At 42.8% G+C, this 26,768-nt stretch overlaps 1 protein-coding gene and 1 long non-coding RNA gene across 2 annotated transcripts in view; both read left to right on the forward strand.

Moving 5' to 3' along the window:
• Positions 1 to 552: 552 nt before the first annotated feature.
• LOC123764069 (aconitate hydratase, mitochondrial) lies at positions 553 to 22,075 on the forward strand. The gene is made up of 14 exons (XM_045751567.2): positions 553 to 655; positions 4,182 to 4,339; positions 5,581 to 5,806; positions 5,944 to 6,069; positions 6,294 to 6,452; positions 7,869 to 8,055; positions 10,013 to 10,230; positions 12,901 to 13,107; positions 13,564 to 13,809; positions 13,924 to 14,016; positions 14,121 to 14,246; positions 17,267 to 17,501; positions 19,884 to 20,095; positions 21,214 to 22,075. Exons 1-14 carry the CDS (start codon positions 623 to 625, stop codon positions 21,352 to 21,354), a joined length of 2,367 nt encoding a protein of 788 aa, XP_045607523.1. The 5' UTR covers positions 553 to 622; the 3' UTR covers positions 21,355 to 22,075.
• A 3,719-nt stretch (positions 22,076 to 25,794) lies between these two features.
• LOC138367862 (uncharacterized) overlaps positions 25,795 to 26,768 on the forward strand; it is a 62,450-nt gene continuing 61,476 nt past the window's right edge. Inside the window, exon 1 of the long non-coding RNA XR_011229430.1 lies at positions 25,795 to 26,087. This is a non-coding gene — a long non-coding RNA (uncharacterized lncRNA). The remainder of the gene's footprint in view (positions 26,088 to 26,768) is intronic.

Raw genomic sequence — 26,768 nt, forward strand, 5'->3', positions numbered from 1 at the left:
TTTAGTTAATCTACATATCATGTTGTAAATAAATGATCACCAGTTTAGGATACGATGATGAAAGGTTGTCAGCCGTGTTTAGTGATGTTTATACTTCATCTTGAATGTCATTGTATGTACTCTGTTATACATATTGCTTTCATATTAAAAATAGTCTAAATAATTAACAGCATTTAAATCAATAAACAATAAATTAAAAAAAAAAAACTATATTACGAGTGCAATGAAATAACTGTCAGTATTTTGCACAAAAAATAATGCAGTAATAATAATAATAGTGAAAAGTAGCGATGAGAAACCATGGTGACATTATATGTGTTGTGATGTAGTGAGGGTAAGTGAAGTGCCACTATAAGTGAGATACAGGTCTGTAATACAGCCCGCCCACACACACACACACTTCATGTACAGGTCACACCCAACCATTAACCTCACCTTCATAAAACTCCATAAAACTACGCATTGTGATCTTATTTAACCTCATCCATGACAATATGTAATGTATAATGTATATAATATATACTAGTTGGGGGATATAAAGGTTATAAAATATCATATATAGTTAACCCTGAGAAATGTGTGATGAAGGGGGGAGAGGGGAGGAGAGGGAGCCAGAGGCACCATGGCGCTCACCATCACCTGCCGTCTTCCTCAGGTCTGTACACTATCACACTAATACCTTCCCTCTACCCGCATGATACTGGTGCCACCAGGGCCACCACATCACCACCACCACCTGCCACACCTTGTGTCATCACTAGGGTGTGACCCCGGGCCTTGTAGAGCGGTGTTGTCTTGTGTGCCGGTTATGTCCTCCAACAGCTGATTGGCCGCCTTGACGCAACGGCTGGGGTCGCTGCCCTAATATGACGCTGGTGTGGGCACCTGCTGCTCTGACTGCCTCAGTATGACGCTGGTGTGGGCACCTGCTGCTCTGACTGCCTCAGTATGACGCTGGTGTGGGCACCTGCTGCTCTGGCTGCTTCAGTATGACGCTGGTGTGGGCACCTGCTGCTCTGGCTGCCTCAGTATGCTGCTGGTGTGGGCACCTGCTGCTCTGGCTGCCTCAGTATGCTGCTGGTGTGGGCACCTGCTGCTCTGGCTGCCTCAGTATGACGCTGGTGTGGGCACCTGCTGCTCTGGCTGCCTCAGTATGACGCTGGTGTGGGCACCTGCTGCTCTGGCTGCCTCAGTGTGACGCTGGTGTGGGCACCTGCTGCTCTGCCTGCCTCAGTGTGACGCTGGTGTGGGCACCTGCTGCTCTGGCTGCCTCAGTATGACGCTGGTGTGGGCACCTGCTGCTCTGGCTGCCTCAGTGTGACGCTGGTGTGGGCACCTGCTGCTCTGCCTGCCTCAGTGTGACGCTGGTGTGGGCACCTGCTGCTCTGGCTGCCTCAGTATGCTGCTGGTGTGGGCACCTGCTGCTCTGGCTGCCTCAGTATGCTGCTGGTGTGGGCACCTGCTGCTCTGGCTGCCTCAGTATGCTGCTGGTGTGGGCACCTGCTGCTCTGGCTGCCTCAGTATGACGCTGGTGTGGGCACCTGCTGCTCTGGCTGCCTCAGTATGACGCTGGTGTGGGTACCTGCTGCTCTGGCTGCCTCAGTATGACGCTGGTGTGGGCACCTGCTGCTCTGGCTGCTTCAGTATGACGCTGGTGTGGGCACCTGCTGCTCTGGCTGCCTCAGTATGACGCTGGTGTGGGCACCTGCTGCTCTGGCTGCCTCAGTATGACGCTGGTGTGGGCACCTGCTACTCTGGCTGCCTCAGTATGACGCTGGTGTGGGTACCTGCTGCTCTGGCTGCCTCAGTATGACGCTGGTGTGGGCACCTGCTGCTCTGGCTGCCTCGGTATGCTGCTGGTGTGGGCACCTGCTGCTCTAGCTGCCTCAGTATGACGCTGGTGTGGGCACCTGCTGCTCTGGCTGCCTCAGTATGACGTTGGTGTGGGCACCTGCTGCTCTGGCTGCCTCAGTATGACGCTGGTGTGGGCACCTGCTGCTCTGGCTGCCTCAGTATGACGCTGGTGTGGGCACCTGCTGCTCTGGCTGCCTCAGTATGACGCTGGTGTGGGCACCTGCTGCTCTGGCTGCCTCAGTATGACGCTGGTGTGGGCACCTGCTGCTCTGGCTGCCTCAGTATGACGCTGGTATGGGCACCTGCTGCTCTGGCTGCTTCAGTATGACGCTGGTGTGGGCACCTGCTGCTCTGTCTGCTTCAGTATGACGCTGGTGTGGGCACCTGCTGCTCTGGCTGCCTCAGTATGACGCTGGTGTGGGCACCTGCTGCTCTGGCTGCCTCAGTATGACGCTGGTGTGGGCACCTGCTGCTCTGGCTGCCTCAGTATGACGCTGGTGTGGGTACCTGCTGCTCTGGCTGCCTCAGTATGACGCTGGTGTGGGCACCTGCTGCTCTGGCTGCCTCAGTATGACGCTGGTGTGGGCACCTGCTACTCTGGCTGCCTCAGTATGACGCTGGTGTGGGTACCTGCTGCTCTGGCTGCCTCAGTATGACACTGGTGTGGGCACCTGCTGCTCTGGCTGCCTCAGTATGCTGCTGGTGTGGGCACCTGCTGCTCTGGCTGCCTCAGTATGGCGCTGGTGTGGGCACCTGCTGCTCTGGCTGCTTCAGTATGACGCTGGTATGGGCACCTGCTGCTCTGGCTGCTTCAGTATGACGCTGGTGTGGGCACCTGCTGCTCTGTCTGCTTCAGTATGACGCTGGTGTGGGCACCTGCTGCTCTGGCTGCCTCAGTATGACGCTGGTGTGGGCACCTGCTGCTCTGGCTGCCTCAGTATGGCGCTGGTGTGGGCACCTGCTGCTCTGGCTGCCTCAGTATGACGCTGGTGTGGGTACCTGCTGCTCTGGCTGCCTCAGTATGACGCTGGTGTGGGCACCTGCTGCTCTGGCTGCCTCAGTATGACGCTGGTGTGGGCACCTGCTGCTCTGGCTCCCTCAGTATGACGCTGGTGTGGGCACCTGCTACTCTGGCTGCCTCAGTATGACGCTGGTGTGGGCACCTGCTGCTCTGGCTGCCTCAGTATGACGCTGGTGTGGGCACCTGCTGCTCTGGCTGCCTCAGTATGACGCTGGTGTGGGCACCTGCTGCTCTGGCTGCCTCAGTATGACGCTGGTGTGGGCACCTGCTGCTCTGACTGCCTCAGTATGACACTGGTGTGGGCACCTGCTGCTCTGGCTGCCTCAGTATGACACTGGTGTGGGCACCTGCTGCTCTGGCTGCCTCAGTATGACACTGGTGTGGGCACCTGCTGCTCTGGCTGCCTCTGTATGACACTGGTGTGGGCACCTGCTGCTCTGGCTGCCTCAGTATGATGCTGATGTAATTACCTAAGTGTAGTTACAGGATGGGAGCTACGCTTGTGGTGTCCCGTCTTGCCAGTAAAATCATATAACGCTTTAAAACTACTGACGGTCTTGGCCTCCACCACCTTCTCACCTAACTTGTTCCAACTGTCTACCACTCTGTTTGCAAAAGTGAATTTTCTTATATTTCCTCAGCTTTGTTTACTTAGTTTAAACCTATGACCTCTTGATCTTGAAGTTCCAGGTCTCTGGAAATCTTCCCTATCAATTTTATCATTTCCTGTTACTATTTTGTACGTAGTGAATTTTTTTCTTCTATCTTCTAGTTTTGGCATGTTTAATGCCTCTAACCTCTCCTCGTAGCTCTTGCCCTTCAGATCTGGGAGCCACTTAGTAGCATGTCTTTGCACCTTTTCCAGTTTGTTGATGTGAGTCTTAAGACATAGGTACCACACAACTGCTGCATATTCCAGCCCACACAACTGCTGCATATTCCAGCTCTGGTCTAACAAAAGTCGTGAATAATTTCTTTAGTATTTCACCATCCATGTAGTAATCCATTAAAAGCAATTCTGAAGTTAGAAAATATAGCATAGGCTCCTTGCACAATGTTCTTTGTGGACCTCAGGTGATAGTTTTCTATCTAGAACCACTCCTAGATCTCTCTCTCTTTATCAGAATTCTGTAAAGATTTCTTACATAATTTATATGTTGTTTTGGGGTCAATTCTATTCTACATTCCATAACTTGGCATTTATTCACATTAAATTCCATTTACCAATTGGTGCTCCATAGTGGTTCTAGTGTTTGTGTGTGTGTGTTTTTGTTTGATTTATTTTAATACTATATAATCTTTGCAGAGCCTGAGCATTGTGGTGAAGGGACGAGTGCAGGCACGTTGCTTCCATGTATCTCCCCTGGTTAGTGCTGCCCATAAAGTGGCAATGTCCCACCTGGACACTGGGACAGAAATGCCATATGAAAAACTACAAGCCAATCTTTCTGTCATCAAGCAGAGGTTAGAAGTGTGAATTCAGAGGTACTTGTGCATGAGTCTTGTTGCAACCCTACGAAGATGTGTATACTATACTCTTAATGTAACACTTTAGTGAGCCAGCCTTGGTATTATTGAACGTTCTTAGTTTCCCGTGCATGAAAGTATCTCTGGAGGTGGTTTAATAATTACTGTAAACGATTTGATGTTATTGTGCCCATTTAATTTTATTCTTTAATATGTTTCTGGGAATCCTGGAAAGTATTGTTGTTATATTCCTGATAATTCCCTAAGATTTAATATAAAGGGACTTCTGAATTACTAGACTTGCCAGCTGCCTTAAAGGTTAACAAACTGCTACATACCAATAGGATAGATGAATATGTAGAATGATTATTGCCACATGAAAAGTAGTTACTGTTTATACCCAGCAACACCCACTTGTATGTGACTGTATGTGGCTTGAAGTCCAGCAACCCAATGTTAAACTTTCAAATAAGTAATTAGACATTGTTTTGTGTTCTATCTTGGCAACATGGGCTGAGAACAGGATGCTCCTGCCTCTCACAATTGCTAGACCACTATGACATGGCCATAGATGCCATGGATTGCAGACTAATTGCTATCTTTGAACTCGGTATTTAATAACACCATGAAAACTTTCACAGCCTAATTGCGTTAAGGAGGGCAGCCGAATTCCTGTGGATTCAGTGGAATCCCAGGTTGTATAACTTATACCACCTAACTCGTGTACCATGACATGGTACACGAGTTCGAGTCTCCGTGGTGGTAAGACACTCGCCTGGCGTTCCGCGAGCGCTATGTCATGGGTTCGTATCCTGGCCGGGGAGGATTTACTGGGCGCAATTCCTTAACTGTAGCCTCTGTTTAACGCAACAGTAAAATGTGTACTTGGATGAAAAAACGATTCTTCGCGGCAGGGGATCGTATTCCAGGGACCATAGGATTAAGGACTTGCCCGAAACGTTACGCGTACTAGTGGCTGTACAAGAATGTAACAACTCTTGTATATATCTCAAAAAAAAAAAAAAAAAAAAAAAAAAAAAAAGTAGGTGCACAGCTGGGAGTACCCAAACAGCTAGTTCGTCACCTCATTACTCCAGTTTCTCATTGATATATATACAGTATCACAGTGTGAGTTCTTTGTACAGTATATTCTTATCATTCTTGTTTTATATTCTTCATTAAATCATGCATTTTCTGGTATACTACATAATCTTTCATTATTATTTTATTGATTTCAGGCTGAATCGTCCTCTAACTCTCTCAGAAAAGGTGTTATATTCCCATTTGGATGATCCTGCTGGCCAAGACATAGTACGTGGGGAGTCGTACTTAAAGCTCCGGCCTGATAGAGTGGCCATGCAAGATGCGACTGCACAGATGGCCATGTTACAGTTCATAAGCTCTGGTCTTCCTAAAGTGGCTGTACCATCAACAATTCATTGTGATCATCTTATTCAAGCTCAGGTATATTAAAGTGTGCTTTCAACCATTTTAACCTTGAATAGATTCATTATTTTACAAAGTTATATAAACTTTGACAACCTTCCATTATTGTTTTACAAGTTTTAACACTACACTGTATTAACATTGTTCTTTTTAAGGTTGATGGGCCCAAAGATCTAAATCGAGCCATAGAATTGAATAAGGAGGTATACAACTTCCTTGCTACTGCTGGTGCCAAATATGGAGTTGGATTTTGGAAACCTGGATCAGGCATCATCCATCAGGTATGAAGTTCGAGAGTTATTGATGGAAGCATTTATATCAATTTTGAAAATACATTTAAATTGTTTTTAAATATTTAAGACCTAGTGTGCCACGTTTAAGTGTGAATATGTTTTTAGAAATTGTGTTATTTCCTTTTCCCAAGTTATACTTAGAGGAAAAATTATAACCCATATTTACTTTTTGTGTATACAGGTATAATATTATTATTAATATTTTCTAATAGATCATCTTGGAAAATTATGCCTTCCCTGGTCTTCTGATGATTGGAACGGACTCACACACTCCAAATGGTGGTGGGCTGGGAGGTCTGTGCATTGGAGTCGGAGGAGCAGATGCTGTTGATGTAATGGCAAATATTCCCTGGGAGCTGAAGTGTCCAAAGGTATGGGTAGTGGCCACTTATTATTTCTTGCCTCTATTACATGTAACTTAACCCTTTACATGAATTTATTTACCCTACAAAGTTCAGTAGTAGAGCCTGAATCAAGTCATCTTAATTGATGGAATGCAGTGTATCTGATTTTTTTTTTCTCTCGAAGAAACCCAAGAATAACATTCAAATGCAACCTCAAACTGAGACTAGTCAGGAAAGTTAGAATATTGTTTGTGGCTCAAGTGCATCACATTACACATTTCCTCCTTCCCTTCTCCCCGCAAAAAGTTTTAAAGTATCATGGTATGATGTACTGTACTATATCTTTTTCTCTAATTTAATATGGTTAATTTATTCATAGAGGTTTCTACTTTCTAAGTGGGAACCAAAACTGTTGTTTGTGCAGTGCCCCAGGACTCTGTTGTTGACCATATATTGTAGCGATTTAGATACAAGATTGACACTTTGGCGGTGTGGGCAAGAGAGCACCGCCCCACCCTCAAGGTGGGCCTGGCATTCCATGGGAGCTCGCGGTAATACTGAAAAGTGTGTACTCTTTTCAACTTGTCATCTCGATTCTCATCCTAGGTTTTTCAATTTAATATAAATGTGTTCGCAATAGAATTCTCTACAGGATTAAATGCATATAAAGTCCAAAAGCCCGGCGTACCACCTGCACAAAACAAAGTGAGAGCGTGTTACCCGAGAGCACGCAAGAGCAGTAAAATGCGTACTGTATACAGTACTCTTTTTCACTTTGGTCGCCTCAATTCTCATCCTAGGTCTTTCATTTTATCATTGTGTTCGCAATAGAATTCCCTACAGGACTATATGCATAAAATCCAAAAGCCTGGCATACCAGCCAAAGCAAACGGAGAAAGTGACAGCACGTTACCCCCGTGAGCGCTCGTCAAGAGCAATAAAATGTGAATACTCTTTTTCAACTTTCTTACCTCAATTCTCATCCTAGGTCTTTCATTTTGGTATCAATGTATTCACAATGAAATTCCCTACAAGAAAATATGCAAACCGGGCCAAATTTTTAAATTTTTGGCACCATACTGCGTCGTTACCGAGCATTCATCTACTAAATTTTCGACGCTGTACTGTGTCGTTACCGAGCGAAAGTTTTAATGAGTTTGGTAAACATAGATACCTCATGTGGGCCGATAGTCTTGCAGCTTTATTTATTTCTATTTACTGAGCAGTTTTACATTTGTTTTTTGCTAATTATTGGAAATATCATTTCCCATTTCATTCAATTAGTGGTGGCATGTGAGTTGACCCCGATCTGCATATGACCATTCTGGAACCACCACCAGCCACCATGGAAAGTTTGACGAGATTAGGCCCAAATGTCTAGCCTCTTAGATTGAACAGATAAACCAGACATTCTCTTGTATAAATATTCTTCTTCATTTGCAGGTGATTGGTGTGAAACTTACTGGTGAGCTGGGTGGCTGGACCTCGCCTAAAGATATCATTCTGAAGGTTGCCGGAATTCTCACTGTTAAAGGTGGAACAGGTGCTATTGTTGAGTACTTTGGCCCTGGTGTCGATTCCATTTCTTGCACTGGCATGGCAACCATCTGCAATATGGGTGCTGAAATTGGTGAGTTTTCAAGCAGTTATTTTCTTAGTGTTATAGATGTGGTGTTTAATATTAAAACCAGCAGGTAGTTCAGTGAAGCCAGTTTGCTCTAACTCTGAAAATGTGAAACTATGCAATGAGGTAATCATGACCTAGGGGCCTGCAGTTATTGTCTAATGTGGATATTGTGTTTACTGCCAACGCTGTATTTGAATCCATACCTTGACGACATTTCCAAACAGAATTACAGCAAAGGAGTGGGTTGCAAGACACCATTTTGGAGCTTTACTGGGTGTATGTGCAATTTTGGGGTACATATTGCATTATTGCTTATGTACAGTATTCAATCGCTTCTTTTTGTCAATTATGTGTACATAAACCGAGTTATTCAACTTGAACACTACATTGTGTAAACTAATGAGTGAAGTGAAAGTGAAGTAATGAACATGAAAACCATTCTAGTTGAACATTTCAGGTGTCTGCATTCTTTATCATGTGGTTTCGATTAACAGTGACTCAGCACTCGGCTTCCTCGTACTGCACACACTAAACCAGAAAAGACAGATATTTTCACACTGGCAATCTGACAATTTTAATGATAGCCATATTAAGGTTAAGTTTGTGTCTCTTGGATACAGGAAGCATTTGGAACACTAATTTGGATCAATGATTTGCTTTGTTACAATTTAGAGGAAATTTTATATCTGGTCATATATGACCAATATTCTCCTATAGTATCTTTAACATTGGACACTAGTCTGGTTATAAAAGAGGAGGTTAAAAGGAATCTGGAAGTACATCTTGATACCTGGGTTGTAAAACACTATAAGCTGGTCTACTCGAGAAATCTGGAAAAGGGTCAATGTTATTCAAGAGAATGATAAGGAAATTACCAGCTTGACTGACATGGTTAAGAGACAGAAGGTACAAATCAATGAACTATTGAAAGAAAATATGCAAATTGAAGGTAGATAATTTGAAGACATTAACAGGAAAATAGATTCATATGGAGAATATCTCGGAGCAACCCTTCAAGCTAACCAAAACAGTGAGTTCGACATGTGTATGGTAAAAGAAACTTCATTCACAGGTCTAATAGAGGAGGTTAATAAAGGATTGGAGAAGTGCAAAGAAGAAATTAAAGAAATATGCACAAGTTGTTAAAGTGAACAAAAAAAATCAGATATTTTTGGAATTCAAAAATAGAAATGTGCAACAAGAAACAGATATTAAACAAGCAGTTAGTAAAGAACTGGTTAACAACACTAAATTAGTAGAAAAGAATGCGGTTAGAATATCCTTAGGGGAGCTGATCGGGGAGTAATATATGCTTAGGGGAGCTGGTCGGCCAAGCAGACAGCACACTGGACTTGTGATCCTGTGGTCCCGGGTTTGATCCCGGGCGCCAGCGAGAAATGATGGGCAGAGTTTCTTTCACCCTATGCCCCTGTTACCTAGCAGTAAATAGGTACCTGGGAGTTGGTCAGCTGTCACGGGCTGCTTCCTGGGGGTGGAGGCCTGGTCAAGGACCGGGCCGCGGGGACACTAAAAAAGCCCCAAAATCAACTCGAGATAACCTCAAGATAGAAGAAAGTCCATAATAATGTTTGGGTGTTTACAAAAGGAAATGCCATCTAGGATAGTAGCAACAGAAGAGAGACAAGAAATAATAACTGACTTTGGCCATGGCAAAGCCTGGAAGTCTTGCAATATCATGATTCATTAGTGATGTTGTCATCATATGGAGCTCGTCCAGAAATTGGTGTTATATTATATTCAATGCTTTTTTTTTTTTAAGTCAGGAGGGTGAAATTAGAATGAAAAATATCTTTTTTTAATTAGAAAATTAGAATGAAATTAGGATTTTGTTGAATGAAATTCAACGAAAGTAATTCTTTTGTTCCATTAATAAACTTTATTTTACATTACAGAAAATACCTGATTCTAAAATTAAAACATGAAATATAATTGTCCACAGGTGCAACGACGTCAGTATTTCCTTATAATAAACGGATGCAAGCTTATTTGGCAGCGACCAATCGTAAGGATATTGCCAACCTGGCTGATAAGAATATCTCCCTGCTAACACCAGATGAAGGATCTCCATATGATCAACTGATTGAAATTAACTTATCTGAACTGGAACCACATATTAATGGTCCATTCACTCCAGATCTCGCTCATCCTGTTCACAAGGTTAGTAAAAAAAAAATGAAAATTGCATGCATATTACCATTTGTGCATTATCTACTTTGTTGGGAGAGAGAGGATTTTGAAGCTTGAGTGTTGGTGCAGTTTGTGTGGCAATAATATAACTGGTGTTGGTGCCATCTTGTCATGTGTTTGTCTGCTACTACTGCCTTAACTCTGATTTCTTCCTCATTTACCTTTATTCTATTTTAATTAAAATAAATGTATGGATAAATTCTGTTGAAATATTAATGGTGAGGATGAGGGAAGGATATGATGGCTAGTTTCACTAGAATGCTATGCAAGTAAAGCATATTGTAAATTATGGTTAAAACTTACTGACAAATGCTGTAGCTGCACTGGATGAGTGTACTATTCAATATTTGTCCATCTTGATGTGAACTGACCCCATCCAGAATCTAAAATCATTTTTTCTTTTGTGTACCACTGACAGTGCAAATAAATACAAATAAAATATTTCGGTAAACTCATTTACTTGGTTGTGGCACTTGAATTTCTGCTTCTCTCCCACCCAGTTTCAGTGGGGCTAATCTGTACCTGTAAGAGTGTGTGTCTGGTTGTATAAAGTTGGAGGCCAAATGCTTTTGGCTAGCCTCACCCAACTTTGCAGGGTGGATGGCTTGGGGAAAGGGATGAATATACTGTTTGAAGTTGGGCTTATTACTAATATTAAGAAGGGTTTTGGCATTCCAATAGTGACCACACTTTCCCCACATAATTGGTGACAGAAGGCAGGCCTGCAATTGTTCAAAAACAATGAACATGAATTCAGCATTACATTTGTCTGAGAGGAGGAGGAGGAGAAAAAAAGAGAGGGGAGAATGAGAGGGAAGGAGGTAGGGAGAATGAAAGACAGGTAATGAGGGTGAGAGAGAGGGGGAAGCAAGGAGGGTGAGAGAGGGACGCAAGGAGGGTGAGAGAGAGAGGGAAGCAAGGAGGGTGAGAGAGAGAGGGAAGCAAGGAGGGTGAGAGAGAGAGGGAAGCAAGGAGGGTGAGAGAGAGAGAGGGAAGCAAGGAGGGTGAGAGAGAGAGAGGGAAGCAAGGAGGGTGAGAGAGAGAGAGGGAAGCAAGGAGGGTGAGAGAGAGAGAGGGAAGCAAGGAGGGTGAGAGAGAGAGAGGGAAGCAAGGAGGGTGAGAGAGAGAGAGGGAAGCAAGGAGGGTGAGAGAGAGAGAGGGAAGCAAGGAGGGTGAGAGAGAGAGAGGGAAGCAAGGAGGGTGAGAGAGAGAGAGGGAAGCAAGGAGGGTGAGAGAGAGAGAGGGAAGCAAGGAGGGTGAGAGAGAGAGAGGGAAGCAAGGAGGGTGAGAGAGAGAGAGGGAAGCAAGGAGGGTGAGAGAGAGAGAGGGAAGCAAGGAGGGTGAGAGAGAGAGAGGGAAGCAAGGAGGGTGAGAGAGAGAGAGGGAAGCAAGGAGGGTGAGAGAGAGAGAGGGAAGCAAGGAGGGTGAGAGAGAGAGAGGGAAGCAAGGAGGGTGAGAGAGAGAGAGGGAAGCAAGGAGGGTGAGAGAGAGAGAGGGAAGCAAGGAGGGTGAGAGAGAGAGAGGGAAGCAAGGAGGGTGAGAGAGAGAGAGGGAAGCAAGGAGGGTGAGAGAGAGAGAGGGAAGCAAGGAGGGTGAGAGAGAGAGAGGGAAGCAAGGAGGGTGAGAGAGAGAGAGGGAAGCAAGGAGGGTGAGAGAGAGAGAGGGAAGCAAGGAGGGTGAGAGAGAGAGAGGGAAGCAAGGAGGGTGAGAGAGAGAGAGGGAAGCAAGGAGGGTGAGAGAGAGAGAGGGAAGCAAGGAGGGTGAGAGAGAGAGAGGGAAGCAAGGAGGGTGAGAGAGAGAGAGGGAAGCAAGGAGGGTGAGAGAGAGAGAGGGAAGCAAGGAGGGTGAGAGAGAGAGAGGGAAGCAAGGAGGGTGAGAGAGAGAGAGGGAAGCAAGGAGGGTGAGAGAGAGAGAGGGAAGCAAGGAGGGTGAGAGAGAGAGAGGGAAGCAAGGAGGGTGAGAGAGAGAGAGGGAAGCAAGGAGGGTGAGAGAGAGAGAGGGAAGCAAGGAGGGTGAGAGAGAGAGAGGGAAGCAAGGAGGGTGAGAGAGAGAGAGAGGGAAGCAAGGAGGGTGAGAGAGAGAGAGAGGGAAGCAAGGAGGGTGAGAGAGAGAGAGAGGGAAGCAAGGAGGGTGAGAGAGAGAGAGGGAAGCAAGGAGGGTGAGAGAGAGAGAGGGAAGCAAGGAGGGTGAGAGAGAGAGAGGGAAGCAAGGAGGGTGAGAGAGAGAGAGGGAAGCAAGGAGGGTGAGAGAGAGAGAGGGAAGCAAGGAGGGTGAGAGAGAGAGAGGGAAGCAAGGAGGGTGAGAGAGAGAGAGGGAAGCAAGGAGGGTGAGAGAGAGAGAGGGAAGCAAGGAGGGTGAGAGAGAGAGAGGGAAGCAAGGAGGGTGAGAGAGAGAGAGGGAAGCAAGGAGGGTGAGAGAGAGAGAGGGAAGCAAGGAGGGTGAGAGAGAGAGAGGGAAGCAAGGAGGGTGAGAGGGGGGAGGTAACGAGGGTGAGAGGGGGAGGTAAGGAGGGTGAAAGAGAGGGAGGGAGAGTGAAAGAAAGAGGGAGAGAATGAAAGAGAGAGGGAGGGAGGTAGGGAGTATATATCTAGTTGTGTGCTTTTATTTGTGTACATATTTTTATTATTGAACTCTTTAAAGGTGGGTGATGCTGCCAGGGAGAAGGGTTGGCCTCTTGACATCAAAGTTGGTCTTATTGGCTCCTGCACTAATTCATCGTATGAAGACATGGGTCGTTGTGCATCTATTGCGAAGGAAGCTATGAGCCATGGACTTAAGGCAAAGTGTTCCTTCCAAATCACTCCAGGATCAGAACAGATCCGTGCTACAATTGAGCGAGATGGAATTGTAAGTAAAATAATATGCTGCACTTAATGTGTGGTACGAATCTTTAATCGAGTTATTTAATGATAACCCTGGTATGTTTAAATTTAACTCGAGTTGCCGAGTTTATTCAATTAAACTTTGTTGATAAAATGATGTTATGATTAAGAATATTTATATGTTGAATACAGTATATTGAAATGATGGTACCTTAAATAAGCATAGTTGCATGCATATCGTCCCATTCTCTCGATTTGCAACACTCTTATAAAAAGCAACTCTCTTTGCCTAACTAGAAACTTGAGAACCCTTCCAACTTGCCTAGCTTGGTTGATGCGCAGAAAATGTCAATATTACAGTGCTACAATTTTTACCAGTACCGGCTATTGCATTTATGATATATTAGTCGATTCTAAAAAGTTTATCGGCTAATTTTGATAGTATGTTAATGTCTCACCAAGATGGTTTTATTCTCAACAGGCAGAAACATTGCGTGCCTTTGGTGGCACTGTTTTAGCAAATGCTTGTGGTCCTTGTATTGGTCAGTGGGATCGTCAAGATGTCAAGAAGGGAGAGAAGAATACAATTGTTACTTCATACAATCGCAATTTCACTGGCCGTAACGATGCTAACCCTGCTACCCACGCCTTCGTTACATCCCCGGAGTTGGTTACCGCAATGATTATTGGTGGCACACTAGATTTTGATCCACGTCGGAGCACATTGGTAAATCATTTAATTTAATTTCTTTTGTGGCCATTATAAATGAGTTTATATACAGATAGTGCTCTGTTTGTTTATGGTTTTAATCTATACGTGTATTTGTATTTTGTTTTTTAGATTGGTAGTGATGGAAAAGAATTCAAGCTCAGTACTCCTTTTGCTGACGAGTTGCCATCCCGTGGGTTTGATCCCGGAGAGGACACCTATCAGGTCAGCAGTTATTTTGGATAATACTGACTTCATACCTTTATTTGTTAAATGGAAATGCCTTATTCTATTACAAAATGTTGAAGTACTGGTGGGGAATGTTTCAGGCACCTCCAAGTGATGGCTCAAGTGTATCAGTTGATGTGAGTCCCGAGTCTCAACGACTGCAGCTGCTTTCCCCCTTTGATAAATGGAATGGCAAGGACCTGGAAGAAATGACTATTCTCATAAAGGTACTATTGCACTTATTTTTGCCCCCCTCAAGAAATGATGAATCAAATGTAATTTTTCATATTCAGAGACAGGATCAGTGAATGTTAAACACTTAGATCTTGGCTGCCTATGAAGCATTAAATGATGTTGAAGTTGCTACCTTGTTCCTGTTAATTTTTGTTATTGGGGAGGAGACTTCTCACCAGGTTGTATAAAGTGGTATGATGATGCTGTTGAGGTTTTGGTGTAGTGCAGCAACACTGATTCTGAGAGATGTGCAGTATACAGTGTGAATGAATGTAGCGTCTTTTCTAGGTATCTTTTATTTTTGCTTTATTGCTTATCAGTATTGCTTTTCTATTCCTTCAAGTGGATGCCTATCTACCCCACGCATTGGGGATATGGTGATAATTATGGTGACAAACTTCTTGGCTAGTGATTAAGGTGGATTGTTCAAATTAACTAATCGCAGATGTTTAAGGCTTTTCTCTTGCTATCATTACTGTTATGATCAATTAAGACTAGAGTTGATTGACCTCTATTTATTTGATCCAACCAACTACCTGGTTTTCAAAACATTTTTATTTGTGTGAATAATGTTATCCAGTTGGTAGGTGTGTTCTAAGCTACGAATACTCAACAGGGAGAGAGAGGCCTGGTGTCCCAAGTGGGCAACCTCAGGCCTTCATATATACTTTGACTTCTTGCAAACAAATGTGAAACTCATTCCACTATGTCAGTGCAAAATACAGTCCTCCTTTGTTTAAATGCAGCTTATTCTGATTCCCTCTTAACATGAAAATGGAAACATCAGCCCAGAAGAAATAGGACTGCAAATATGAAAAGAATATAGTATAAAAATAGTACACATCTTGCACACAAGTGTAAACACCATATTATCACGCCATCAGCACCTTCACACTCCAGTAATAAATCTGCAGTACCCTTACTCTTTAATACAACCATGTATAAAATGCTTCTTGTGAGTTGTCACTTAAAAATGTGAACTATTCACTCTTTTTAAAACTTATTACGTCATGTCTTATTTTCTACCACTTAATTAACCTCTACTTTTTCACATTATCACGATGTATGTAATTACCTAAGTGTAGTTACAGGATGAGAGCTACGCTCGTGGTGTCCCGTCTCCCCAGCACTCTTTGTCATATAATGAGTACGATTCCGTGCTACCTGGGGTAGACCTGACGACCGTCATGACCCTAGCGGGTGACCCCACACACTGACCATGACTCTTCCTTATTATTAATTTTTAAATATATAATTTAGAATATGAAATTTGATGAGTAAATTAGAAGAAAGTTTCTAGATATCTCGACCTATGGGCTCGACCTGGAGATGCTGAGGACCCCAGAGGACGCTCCCATTCGCAGGTCATGACTCTTCCTTGTCCATCTGTGTGATGTGTGTCCATCTTCGTGGCCTTCCTCTTCAACTATAAAATTTACTTGAACTCTTATCATCTTGAGGTTATCTTGAGATGATTTCGGGGCTTTTTTTAGTGTTCCCGCGGCCCGGTCCTCGACCAGGCCTCCACCCCCAGGAAGCAGCCCGTGACAGCTGACTAACACCCAGGTACCTATTTTACTGCTAGGTAACAGGGGCATAGGGTGATAGAAACTCTGCCCATTGTTTCTCGCTGGCGCCTGGGATCGAACCCAGGACCACAGGATCACAAGTTCAGCGTGCTGTCCGCTCGGCCGACCGGCTCCCTTATTATTCTCTTCTTATGATCCCTTATTATCATTATTCATTCAGTCAATACTTCTCACCAAAATATCTTCATAAACTCTCCACTCTTGTGAATTATTCATTGTTTTTTTTAAATAAGTACCTGCGAATTAGGCCACTGTTGTGGGTGGTGTGGGTGAAAGGCATCATTGTCCCGGGGTATCTTAATAAGCCTAATATGTTTCTTGTCCCCAACACTGGGAACCAACACCACAAATTCATTTTAGATTGCTCTTTTCAATATCTGTACCTCTTGATTTTTTTCTGCTCCTGGGCATCACATCCATACACAAGTGTGGGCACACGCACACTTCCATACAACCCCCAACCTGCCTCTCTTCCTCTCTATGGTTTTACTGACCCTGCTGCTTCAGTAGTGATTGGTGTCTGTGCCTCGTTAATTCTTCATTGTTTTGGATCACAATGAAGAATCCAATGGCCACTCTGACCTTAGAACATAAGTCAGATCCAATTGGGGTTGGGCAAGTGACATGACACCTGAAGGACAATGATATTCTGGTAGCTACTAGTTATACAGTTATTACCCTGCTGATGATCACTTAACCAGAGGTCATGAAGTGCAGTTCCCAGAAAAACAAATGGCCAGAGATATCTTGAGGTCATCTTGAGATGATTTCGGGGCTTTTTGGTGTCCCCGCGGCCCAGTCCTCGACCAGGCGTCCACCCTCAGGAAGCAGCCCGTGACAGCTGACTAACACCCAGGTACCTATTTTACTGCTAGGTAACAGGGGCATAGCGTGAAAGAAACTCTGCCCATTGTTTCTCGCCGGCGCCTGGGATCGAACCCAGGACCACAGGATCACAAGTCCAGCGTGCTGGCCGCTCGGCCGACCGGCTCCCATGCGAGATAAATATAGGGTTTGTGCCTTTAGTGTAATTTAGCATTCGGGTCCCACACCTTTTAACATTTGCTTCTCACACATCTAATGTGTAGCCTTCCATTCTTGAACATATCTATTATAGGTTTACTACTGTATTATGTGTATACATGCAAGGACCTGCACTCATTGTCTGAAGTTCATGAATTTGTTAAGTGTTCATTATCCTGGGTGAGACAGGCAGTTATTCTTTTGACCTAAAAATGTCAATTACATAGATCATATTTAAATTTATTGCAGGAGTTTTTTGTCTGTAGCTATTTTTGTACTTGAATCTGTAATATGTTTAGTACTATGCATTATTGGTACCGCATGTGGTGCTGTCGATGTTTGCTCATGAACTATTTTGCTATTTTAAATTTTAGAAAGGTAATTGGTAAGTTTATCAACAGGTCAAGGGCAAATGTACAACAGATCATATTTCTGCTGCTGGGCCATGGCTCAAGTTCCGTGGCCACTTGGACAACATCTCAAACAACATGTTCCTTACTGCTGTCAATGCTGAGAATGGTGAAATGAATAATATACAGAACAAGGCAACAGGGGAATGGGGCCCTGTACCTGCCACTGCTCGGGCATATAAAGCCAGTGGCATCACCTGGTGTGTCATTGGTGATGACAACTATGGTAAGTTTAACACTTGCATTGTTTTTCATTAGTTTATAAATTGACTTTGTATGCTGTTAGTACAGCATATTGGATAACTGTCCAAATTTAAAATTGTGCAACTATTATGTTGCATTTGGGTTGTGGCACTCTGTTATATAATTTATTACTATTTTTTCCCTGGTTGGTTGAGTCAACCAAGTATTTTATTTCTTCAGAAGTATTTTTTTAACTGGAAGATCCTATTTCAAACTAGCATCAAGTTTTGTTTTCTCCGTTAGTGGGGCACCAATCTTTCCTCCTCGTCTCACCCCAAATCCTTATCCTGACATCTTCTCAGTGCTATGTAGTCGTAATGACTTGGTGCTTTCTCCTGATAATTCCTTCCTTTGTTTTCTCAGAAAGATCCTTTAGAATATTAAACGTGTTACCATAATGTTGATTGTTAAGCAGTGTGAATGTACCTGTTTAACAACTGCACTGCTCTGCATTAATTAAAATACAACACACTTGTGGTGTGACGAAAATAAATTCTTTCCAACAAAATTTTTTCTCTTCTTTATATTGTTAAAATGCAGTCTCTGATCACGGGAAACTAAAAATAAATATTGTATGTGGCATACTTTAGCTGCAATGGAGCTGGGAAGTTGAGCATATTATGGGCAGTGAGCGATGGAGCGCTCAAGGTCACTAGGCCTCGCCACCCTGTGGGGCAGCAGTTGCCGCGAATATAATGTTTCACAATTATTTTGATGTTTCTCATTTGTTTCTTCTCTGGTTTTATGCTGTAATATTATTCAAAAGTGTGTAATATGTGGAATTTATATAGTTCAATGTGTGGAACATTGCTATGCTCAAAATTATGGGGCTCATATATGTGACATGTACATTATATTCTACGATCAATCAAACAGTGTTTTTGCTGTTATTACACTATATACACACACATTGTATATACCTATCTACATATGTGTTCTCCATAGCGAACCAATAAGTTGGTATGGTGAGCTCAATAAACAAAGAGTGGGCTGCCACACACCCAGCCAGCCCTCCCCTCACTCCTTCAACACCTAACTCGCCAAAATTACTCCTCCCGCAATACTGTTTGTGGTGTTATTACACTATATACACACATGTTATATATATAAGTACTGTATCTACATGTTTTATTCACCATAACTATACTAATAAGCTGGTATGGTGGCCAAACAGCATAGTGGTCACTGCATGACAAGTCACACAACAGACTACATCACACACTCCCTCACCTAAATGGCCACACACACACACACACATACACACATATACACACACACACACACACACACACACATTTGTGTTTACCATGGCGAACCACTAAGCTGGTATGGTGATTACAGACAATAACATGTTGCCACACACCAGCCAGCAGATGATGCCACCTCTCCCTCTCCCCCCCCCCCTTTACTTTCCCTCCCTTGCCAACAGTACTCCTCCCACCTCTAATTCACATTGTTAATTCTCACCACAATCCTGCTATTATCAGAATCCTGGTCACTAAATCATGTAAATGATTAATTTTCCACGTGTATTTTGTAAAGGAACATGAGAAAGCATCTGAAGCATTTTAGATGGACAAAATAATGGCAGTGTGCTGTGGCTAGCACTGTGAACATCTTGAACAGTGCAGACAGAAATTACAATTGCGTGATGCATCAAATGAACAAATCCACAAAGGCTGTGACGAGGATTCGAACCTACGTCCGAGAGCACCCCAGGCGCTGCCTTAATTCTCATAGCTCGGTCGATTAAGGCAGTGTCTGGGATGCTCTCAGACATAGGTTCGAATCCTCGTCACGGCCCTTGTGGATTTGTTCATCTTGAACAGCATTGATTCACTGATATATATATACACACGTTATATTGTAAATATTGTAAAATGGGAATATTGTAAACAGTCATTATCACAGTCAGGCTCTTCTGTAATACTATCATGGCTAAATAATACCAGATACATATATGTTTGGAAAATTTTAGGTGAAGATGTGATCAAAAACTGAACAGCAATGCTGTTAGCTCATTTTGCGTGTGCCAACCTTGGTTGCTCACTCAGTACTGAGGCCTTCACACCCAAGAATGTTGCCCACGATTTTTTTTAAATTCCGTCTGTTTAGGAGAGCCCTGAGGAAGCTGATGTGAACCCTGTGTAGCCGCGGGAGTTTTGAATGATAGCCTATACCTATAAGATCCCTGAGGAGCGTTGTGCACCACCCGTTGAGAGCCTCAAGGCTCGTTGCTCAGTGCAGTGGTTAAAGTTTGTCGTAACATGGAGACATTTACCTACTTTGTTTCTGTACTTGACTAGCAAACTAGCCTTACTGCTCAAGATAAATAATTTTAAACATTAATACCCGTAATTCTCAGGTGAAGGAAGCTCTCGAGAGCATGCTGCTCTTGAGCCTCGTCACCTGGGAGGTCGTGCAATTATTGTCAAGTCTTTTGCCCGTATTCATGAAACCAATCTGAAGAAACAAGGCATGTTGCCACTCACATTTGCTGACCCAGCTGACTATGACAAGATTCGTCCTGATGACAAAATTTCCCTGCTTGGATTAGCAAATTTTGCTCCTGGAAAGGTTGGTATGACGTAATTATAAACTTTTTAAAGCCAAGATTACAATACTGTACCTTTATCAGTGAGACCACATTGTAAATTATTTGTATAGTATTTTTCTTTTATCATTTCATATATATTTTCTGCTTTTTGGTGCCTTGCATAATTTGGCAACAGTTTAAATATTATGAGACATTTAGTGAAACAACATGTAACTGCTTCATTGTAGTACTGTAGTGGTATAGTAATATTTGTGTGTTGCACAGGTGTTTGACACAGGGAAGGTAGAGTGATAAGTGAACATAAATGTTGCCTTGCAGTATGATGGAGAGCATTATAAAGTGGAATAAATTTTGGCATATGACAGCAGTGCAAGTGAGTTGTATGACTGATCATGATGATATTTTCTGTGTCTGAAGGAAAGATGTATATTGTAAGAAGAATGGGATAGATGCACGAGTGAGAAATTACTCTTATGTGGCAAGATTCAGATTTGCAGGAAGAGGAATGAAATACTATTTATTTATATATACAAGAGTTCTTACATTCTTGTACAGGCACTAGCACGCATAGCATTTTGGGCAAGTCCTTAATCCTAATATTCCCCCGGAATACGACCTTGCCAAATCGCTTAACAACCAGGTACCCATTTTACTGTTGGGTAAACAGAGGCTACAGTTTAGGATTGTCACCCAGTAAACTATAATACAAAGAACAGTTAAGTGTGCATGTCTTGCAGACCCTTCTAAATTACATTGCTTGATGACCTTGTTGAGGGATTAATGTGTATAGAATGGTTACGAAGACTGAATTTCTTGAGAAATGTATGCAAATCACATAATGGTTTTGTAAAGATGTAAAAATTTCCACACAAGATGAGATATGAGAGTAGAGTGTTAGTTAAATGTGTCGATATATGTAGAGAAAGCTTGATGGATTTTGAAGAATGGGGGGTGACCTGAAGGCCTGGTCGGAGACTGGGCGACAGGAATGTTGAGTCCCGAAATCATCACAAGGTATGTGTGTATTCCAGTAAAGCAATGCATATGTATATCGGGTATATAATACACAACACTTGTATTATATACCCGATAATTAGAAATGTTTGGTAAAGTATTAATTGTTGGTCTCTTTTTTCAGCCTGTCGAGTGTCGTATCAGACATCCTGATGGCTCAACAGAAACTATTAGACTAAATCACTCGTGTAATGAGCAGCAAATTTCCTGGTTTAAGGCTGGCTCTGCTCTAAATCGCATGAAAGAGGTAGCAGCTGGAAATTAATAAAAGAAATATCACATTGTACATAAGCCTATTTTTTTTTCTCTCCAAGTTAGTTAACTTACCCAGTGATCTTTTAGAGAGTGCTGGCTTGTAGGTTTGTAGTTACTGTATATTCAAATGCAAGTTAGTTAACTTATTCTTGTACTTCAACAACTTATGTTGTTGAAGTAAAGACTTGAGAATTTTATAATTTCTAAAGTTAACCCTATAACCTGAAAAGCAAAATTTGTTGAAAAATACTTAAATGTTTGTTACAGAAGTTAGTTTCTAGTTGGTGAAAGGAATTTATAAACTATGCATCACTTTGGAGAAAATTGTGTTGGTGTTTCTATAGTAATGAGGTTAATATTTTGTTAGCCACATTTAAATTGGTTAAAGTATTATTTTATCTGATGGGCAACCTGAGCATCTTGTTCAGACATGCTAATTTGAGGTATAAATATAGTCCAGTGAAGAATTTTAAGTTTCTTCAATGAAGACACCGGTGAGTTTTGTACATTAGTAATTTTCTTGTGGGAATTTTCTGTAGTGATGAACTGTGGTGAACAGAATTCATCAAAATTTTCCAGTTTTGGCTTGACCTTTGTGGACAAGGGTTAAAATACTATAACATTTGTACAGTATATTAATTGTATGTTTTAAAAAATTTATTCTCAAATATTGTCTGTTGTCAGACTGAAAGACTGTATATAGTTGTCAATAAAATATAAGTTAATATTTATTGGTAATTCAAATTTTCCTTTTAATTAATAATTTTATATGAATTTTCTATATACTTTAAATGTCTGGAATGTGTTAACTGTTGGAGCAGTTTAAATATTTATTGCAGAAATACCATTGTTGCTTAGCAAGTGAGTAAGGGGGCATTATCAAGTGAATCGGTCACTGAAATGAACAAAAATGTGTGGATATAGAAATTTGCATCTGAAGTGTATAAAAATAAGAAAATATAAAATTTTTTGAAGATCTGGTCCAATGAAGGATAACAAAATTCAAAACATTATCCATTGTCATTGTAATGCTGAGTGAAGATGATAGTGCAGACGACCACTGAGAAAGCACTCGAGAAGAGAGTGGTAGAGCACCCAGTGCTAGGCTGAAAGCCACAAATCGAGCATATTTACCCCATGTGGAGAGAGGACAGACATTGTAATGGAGAGGATGTGGCTTCAGAAGGGAAACGTCATGCCTGACAAACTTTATAGTCTTACAGCAGGAGCAAGAAGGCTATCTTCTTGAGGTTATCTTGAGATGATTTCGGGGCTTTTTAGTTTCCTCGCGGCCCGGTCCTCGACCAGGCCTCCACCCCCAGGAAGCAGCCCGTGACAGCTGACTAACACCCAGGTACCTATTTTACTGCTAGGTAACAGGGGCATAGGGTGAAAGAAACTTTGCCCAATGTTTCTCGCCGGCGCCTGGGATCGAACCCAGGACCACAGGATCACAAGTCCAGCGTGCTGTCCGCTCGGCCGACCGTCTCCCTGGGCAAATTGTTTTCCTATAGCCTCAAAACACTTTGGTGACACTGCTCCTATAAGTATGAAAAGGCAAGCTGAGATAACTGAAAAAAATGAACTGGATTAAGGAACAGAGTAACTGTTGTAGATTTTTTATCATGAGCTTGATGCTGATGATAATGTGTGAATGCCCTGCCAGAGGGATGTGTGTGTGATAAGGCAATGTTTGCAGGTGACTTAAAGCTAAGGAGGACTGAAACATGCTGCAAAAAGACCTTGACAGACTACAGGAATGTGCAGATAAATGGATGCTGGAGTTAACCTCAGCAACAGTAAGGAAATGGGAACAGGCGATTGGAAGGAATCTACACCATAATGAGATGGACAGGAAACTACAGGAATGGACTTACTACATACTAGTGAACATAACTTCAGCACTAACATGAGCACACAAAAGTTAGAGAGAAAGATTTGGGGGGGTTGATATCACACCAGACCTGTCTCCTGAAGCTCTTATCAAGAGGATAACATCAGCGGCATATGCCAGGTTGGCCAGCATAAGAACGGCCTTCAGAAACTTGTGTAAGGAATCATTCAGAACTTCGTATACCACATATGTCAGACCAATCCTGGAGTATGCAGCACCAGCATGGAGTCCATATCTAGTCAAGCATAAGACTAAACTGGAAAAGGTTCAAAGGTTTGCCACCAGACTAGTATCCGAACTGAGGGGTATGAGCTACGAGTTGAGACTACGGGAATTAACCCTCATGTCACTGGAAGACAAGAGTAATGGGGGGGACATGATCACCACATACAATATTCTGAAATGAATTGATAGGGTAGATAAAGACAAGCAATTTAACACAAGGGGAACACGCACAAGGGAACAAAGGTGGAAACTGAGTGCCCAAATGAGCCACAGATATTAGAAAGAACTTTTTTAGTGTCAGAGTGGTTGACAAATGGAATGCATTAGGAAGTGATGTGGTGGAGGCTGACTCCATACACATTTTCAAGTGTAGATATGATAGATCCCAATAGGCTCAGGAACCTGTACATCAGTTGATTGATGGTTGAGAGGTGGGACCAAAGAGCCAGAGCTCAACCCCCGCAAGCACAATTAGGTGAGTGCAAAATTAATAACTTTTGAAGCTAGTATGTCACTGGCATTTGCACACCTAAACAGTACCAAAGTACTATACAAAGTACTAGAGTTTTATGACAAGGCCTCAGCCTCAGACGTAAATGAGGACCAGAGGGTACATTGTTCAGCCCATCCTTCGAATATGGGGAGGTAAATGTAACAGCACAAGTAAGTGTAATTGTACACTTGCACAAGTACTATTCCTAGCAGTCAGGAATTGTACTTATTTTCACTTAGTATCAAACCGTACTGTCAAATATATTGTGAATATTTGAGTTTACCTGAAAAGCTGAATAGAAAACCACGACCTAACCTAACCTTCTTAGTGAATGAGGACAAGCGTTTTATTGCTTCTTAAATACAATTAGTATTTAACCTATAGCTATATATTTATATTAAAGTTTTATAAAACTAATAAAACAAAACTAAAATATTTCAATAAATTGTAAAATAACTCAGGATATTTTCAAATTTTGTAAAAACATGCAGCTCTTGATAAAAATGAGTTCCCTATTGGGTTATTTGTGGACCTGCGTAAGGCTTTTGACACTCAACCACCAAAACCTTCTTAAATTACAACATTATGGAGTCAGAGGTCACTCCCTGCAGTACCTCAAATCTTACCTTACTGACAGACTCCAGTATGTTTCTGTGATTAATTCAATTTCTCCCACCCTACCCATCAACATTGGTGTTCCTCAGGGCAGCATACTAGTTGGCCCTCTCCTCTTTCTCATCTACATTAATGACCTCCCAAATGCCTCCCAACATCTCAAACCAATTCTATTTGCTGACGACACGGCCTTCATTACTCCTCCCACATTTCTCCTCCCTCCTAGGGGCCTGACGGCCGAGTGGACAGCGCTCGGGACTCGTAATCCTATGGACCAGAGGCCGATCCCCAGCGATGGCGGAAACAAACAGGCAGTTTTTTCTTTAACCCTAATGTCCCTGTTCACCTAGCAGTAAATAGGTATCTGGGAGTTAGACAGCTGCTACGGGCTGCTTCCTGTGTGTGTGTGTGTGTGTGTGTGTGTGTGTGTGTGTGTGTGTGTGGAGAACAAAAATCCGTTGATTGATGACAGTTGAGAGGTGGGTCTAAAGAACCAGAGCTCAACCCCCGCAGGCACAACTAGGTGAATACATTATGAAGCCTCGTGGTCGAGTGAGCTGTGGAAGAATCGTGACAACCTACTGGTTGAAGTTGGTGCCACTGTCATTGTTCCCCGGGTGAATGACAAGCAGCAGGGTTAGGTGTCAGGTGCAGGCAGCGTGCAGACAACCTTGTGCAGTGGGATAATAGGTGGTGATGTACCAAACACATATTGTAGTGCAGATCGGAGCATCCTCAGGAAGAACAGCAGGGCTCAGAACATGTGATGAGCAGTCCTACAACCCATCCTTCTGTTTACATAGTAGTTTTTGTAGTGCATACCCCATACAAGGTGGGTATGGGGTATGCACCCCGTACCCACCTTGTGGGCGGCAGGGGAAAGGGTTACAGAGGCACATAATGGGCTCAGGGACTGAACCCCACAATTTATTTAACTAAGCAAGTTACAATCTTGATGAGGTAGTTACAACATTCAATGTACATCGTCACATCATCAATGGGCTAGAGATCGACCACAAATACAGTTCCTAAATAACGCAACTGACATATGTGGAGAACTAGTGTCACAATTGATATGTTTGTCCTGCACACCGCCCCCCCTCCCCCTTCTAGTGGCAGCAGTGGATAGGTTACAATTACTTAGTTACTACCTACACTTAGGAAACTGGGGACATTCGGCTAAGACTTATGTAAAATAAAAATGTTTAATATTTGGAGGCGACGCTTATGAGTTCACCGTGGAGGGCCAGGGCACCGTTTTCTATCATGTGGTGCAGGAGGGCGGGGGCCGGCGGGGGCGGACCCAGCCCACTGTTCCTACTCTGTGGCTTGAACAGTAAGTTATAAATATTGTTAACGTTGTGGATCTTCATCTGAACGTCCTGATAGTTGGAATCGTGAAGGAAATCAAGAAAGGCTGCGCTCCACTGGTCCAGTGTACTGGAGGCCGTGACGTCGGAGTGGAGTGGTGTATCAGCGCTGGACATGGCTGGATCTGCGACAATATTAACCGTTTGTACGTATAATCCATCACACACATACTGACGTAACAACTGCAGTTGGTCTAGGTATTAGTCTTGCAGTATGTATTACATATACGAGTAAGAGAGTGTAACTTACCGTGTAATATCCTGGTAAGATAGAGGTGAGTGAGGGAGCCTGCAGGGTGGCGGTGGTGGCAGCTGAAGTCTGCTGCTGCCTCACACCGCCCGCGCCTCACCTCGCCTTCTCAACCACTAACAGTAGCCAATTCATTTGTAATAAAAGTATCCCAATATTTTTAAGTACCTACTCATACTGTGTTCAGGGTAATACATTATAATATATTGATTACACTTCACGATTTAATGATTTTATTAATATTATCATTACGTGCAGAGGACGAGTCACAATAACCTGTCAGAAGATAAGATATCCAAAGCACACATTATCTGACGTGTCGTATAGATATCATCACTGCATGTGTTTAATAAAAAAATGCTATAATATTAATTGAATAACTTACCAAAATTTACTGCATGAAACATAATTATGGGTGTGCAGTTTCTCACGTCTTCACAGTTTAAGGTTATCTGCATCCACAATCTCAGTCTTGTATATTGCAGAATCGTGTTTCAGCATAGACATTCAAAATTATCTACTACAAGATATTTTAGCCAAATATACGCAGTTTGCTAACTACGTAGTAAATGTAGCT

This window comes from Procambarus clarkii, chromosome 23 (genome assembly GCF_040958095.1).
Source record: "Procambarus clarkii isolate CNS0578487 chromosome 23, FALCON_Pclarkii_2.0, whole genome shotgun sequence".
Classification (NCBI taxonomy): domain Eukaryota; kingdom Metazoa; phylum Arthropoda; class Malacostraca; order Decapoda; family Cambaridae; genus Procambarus; species Procambarus clarkii.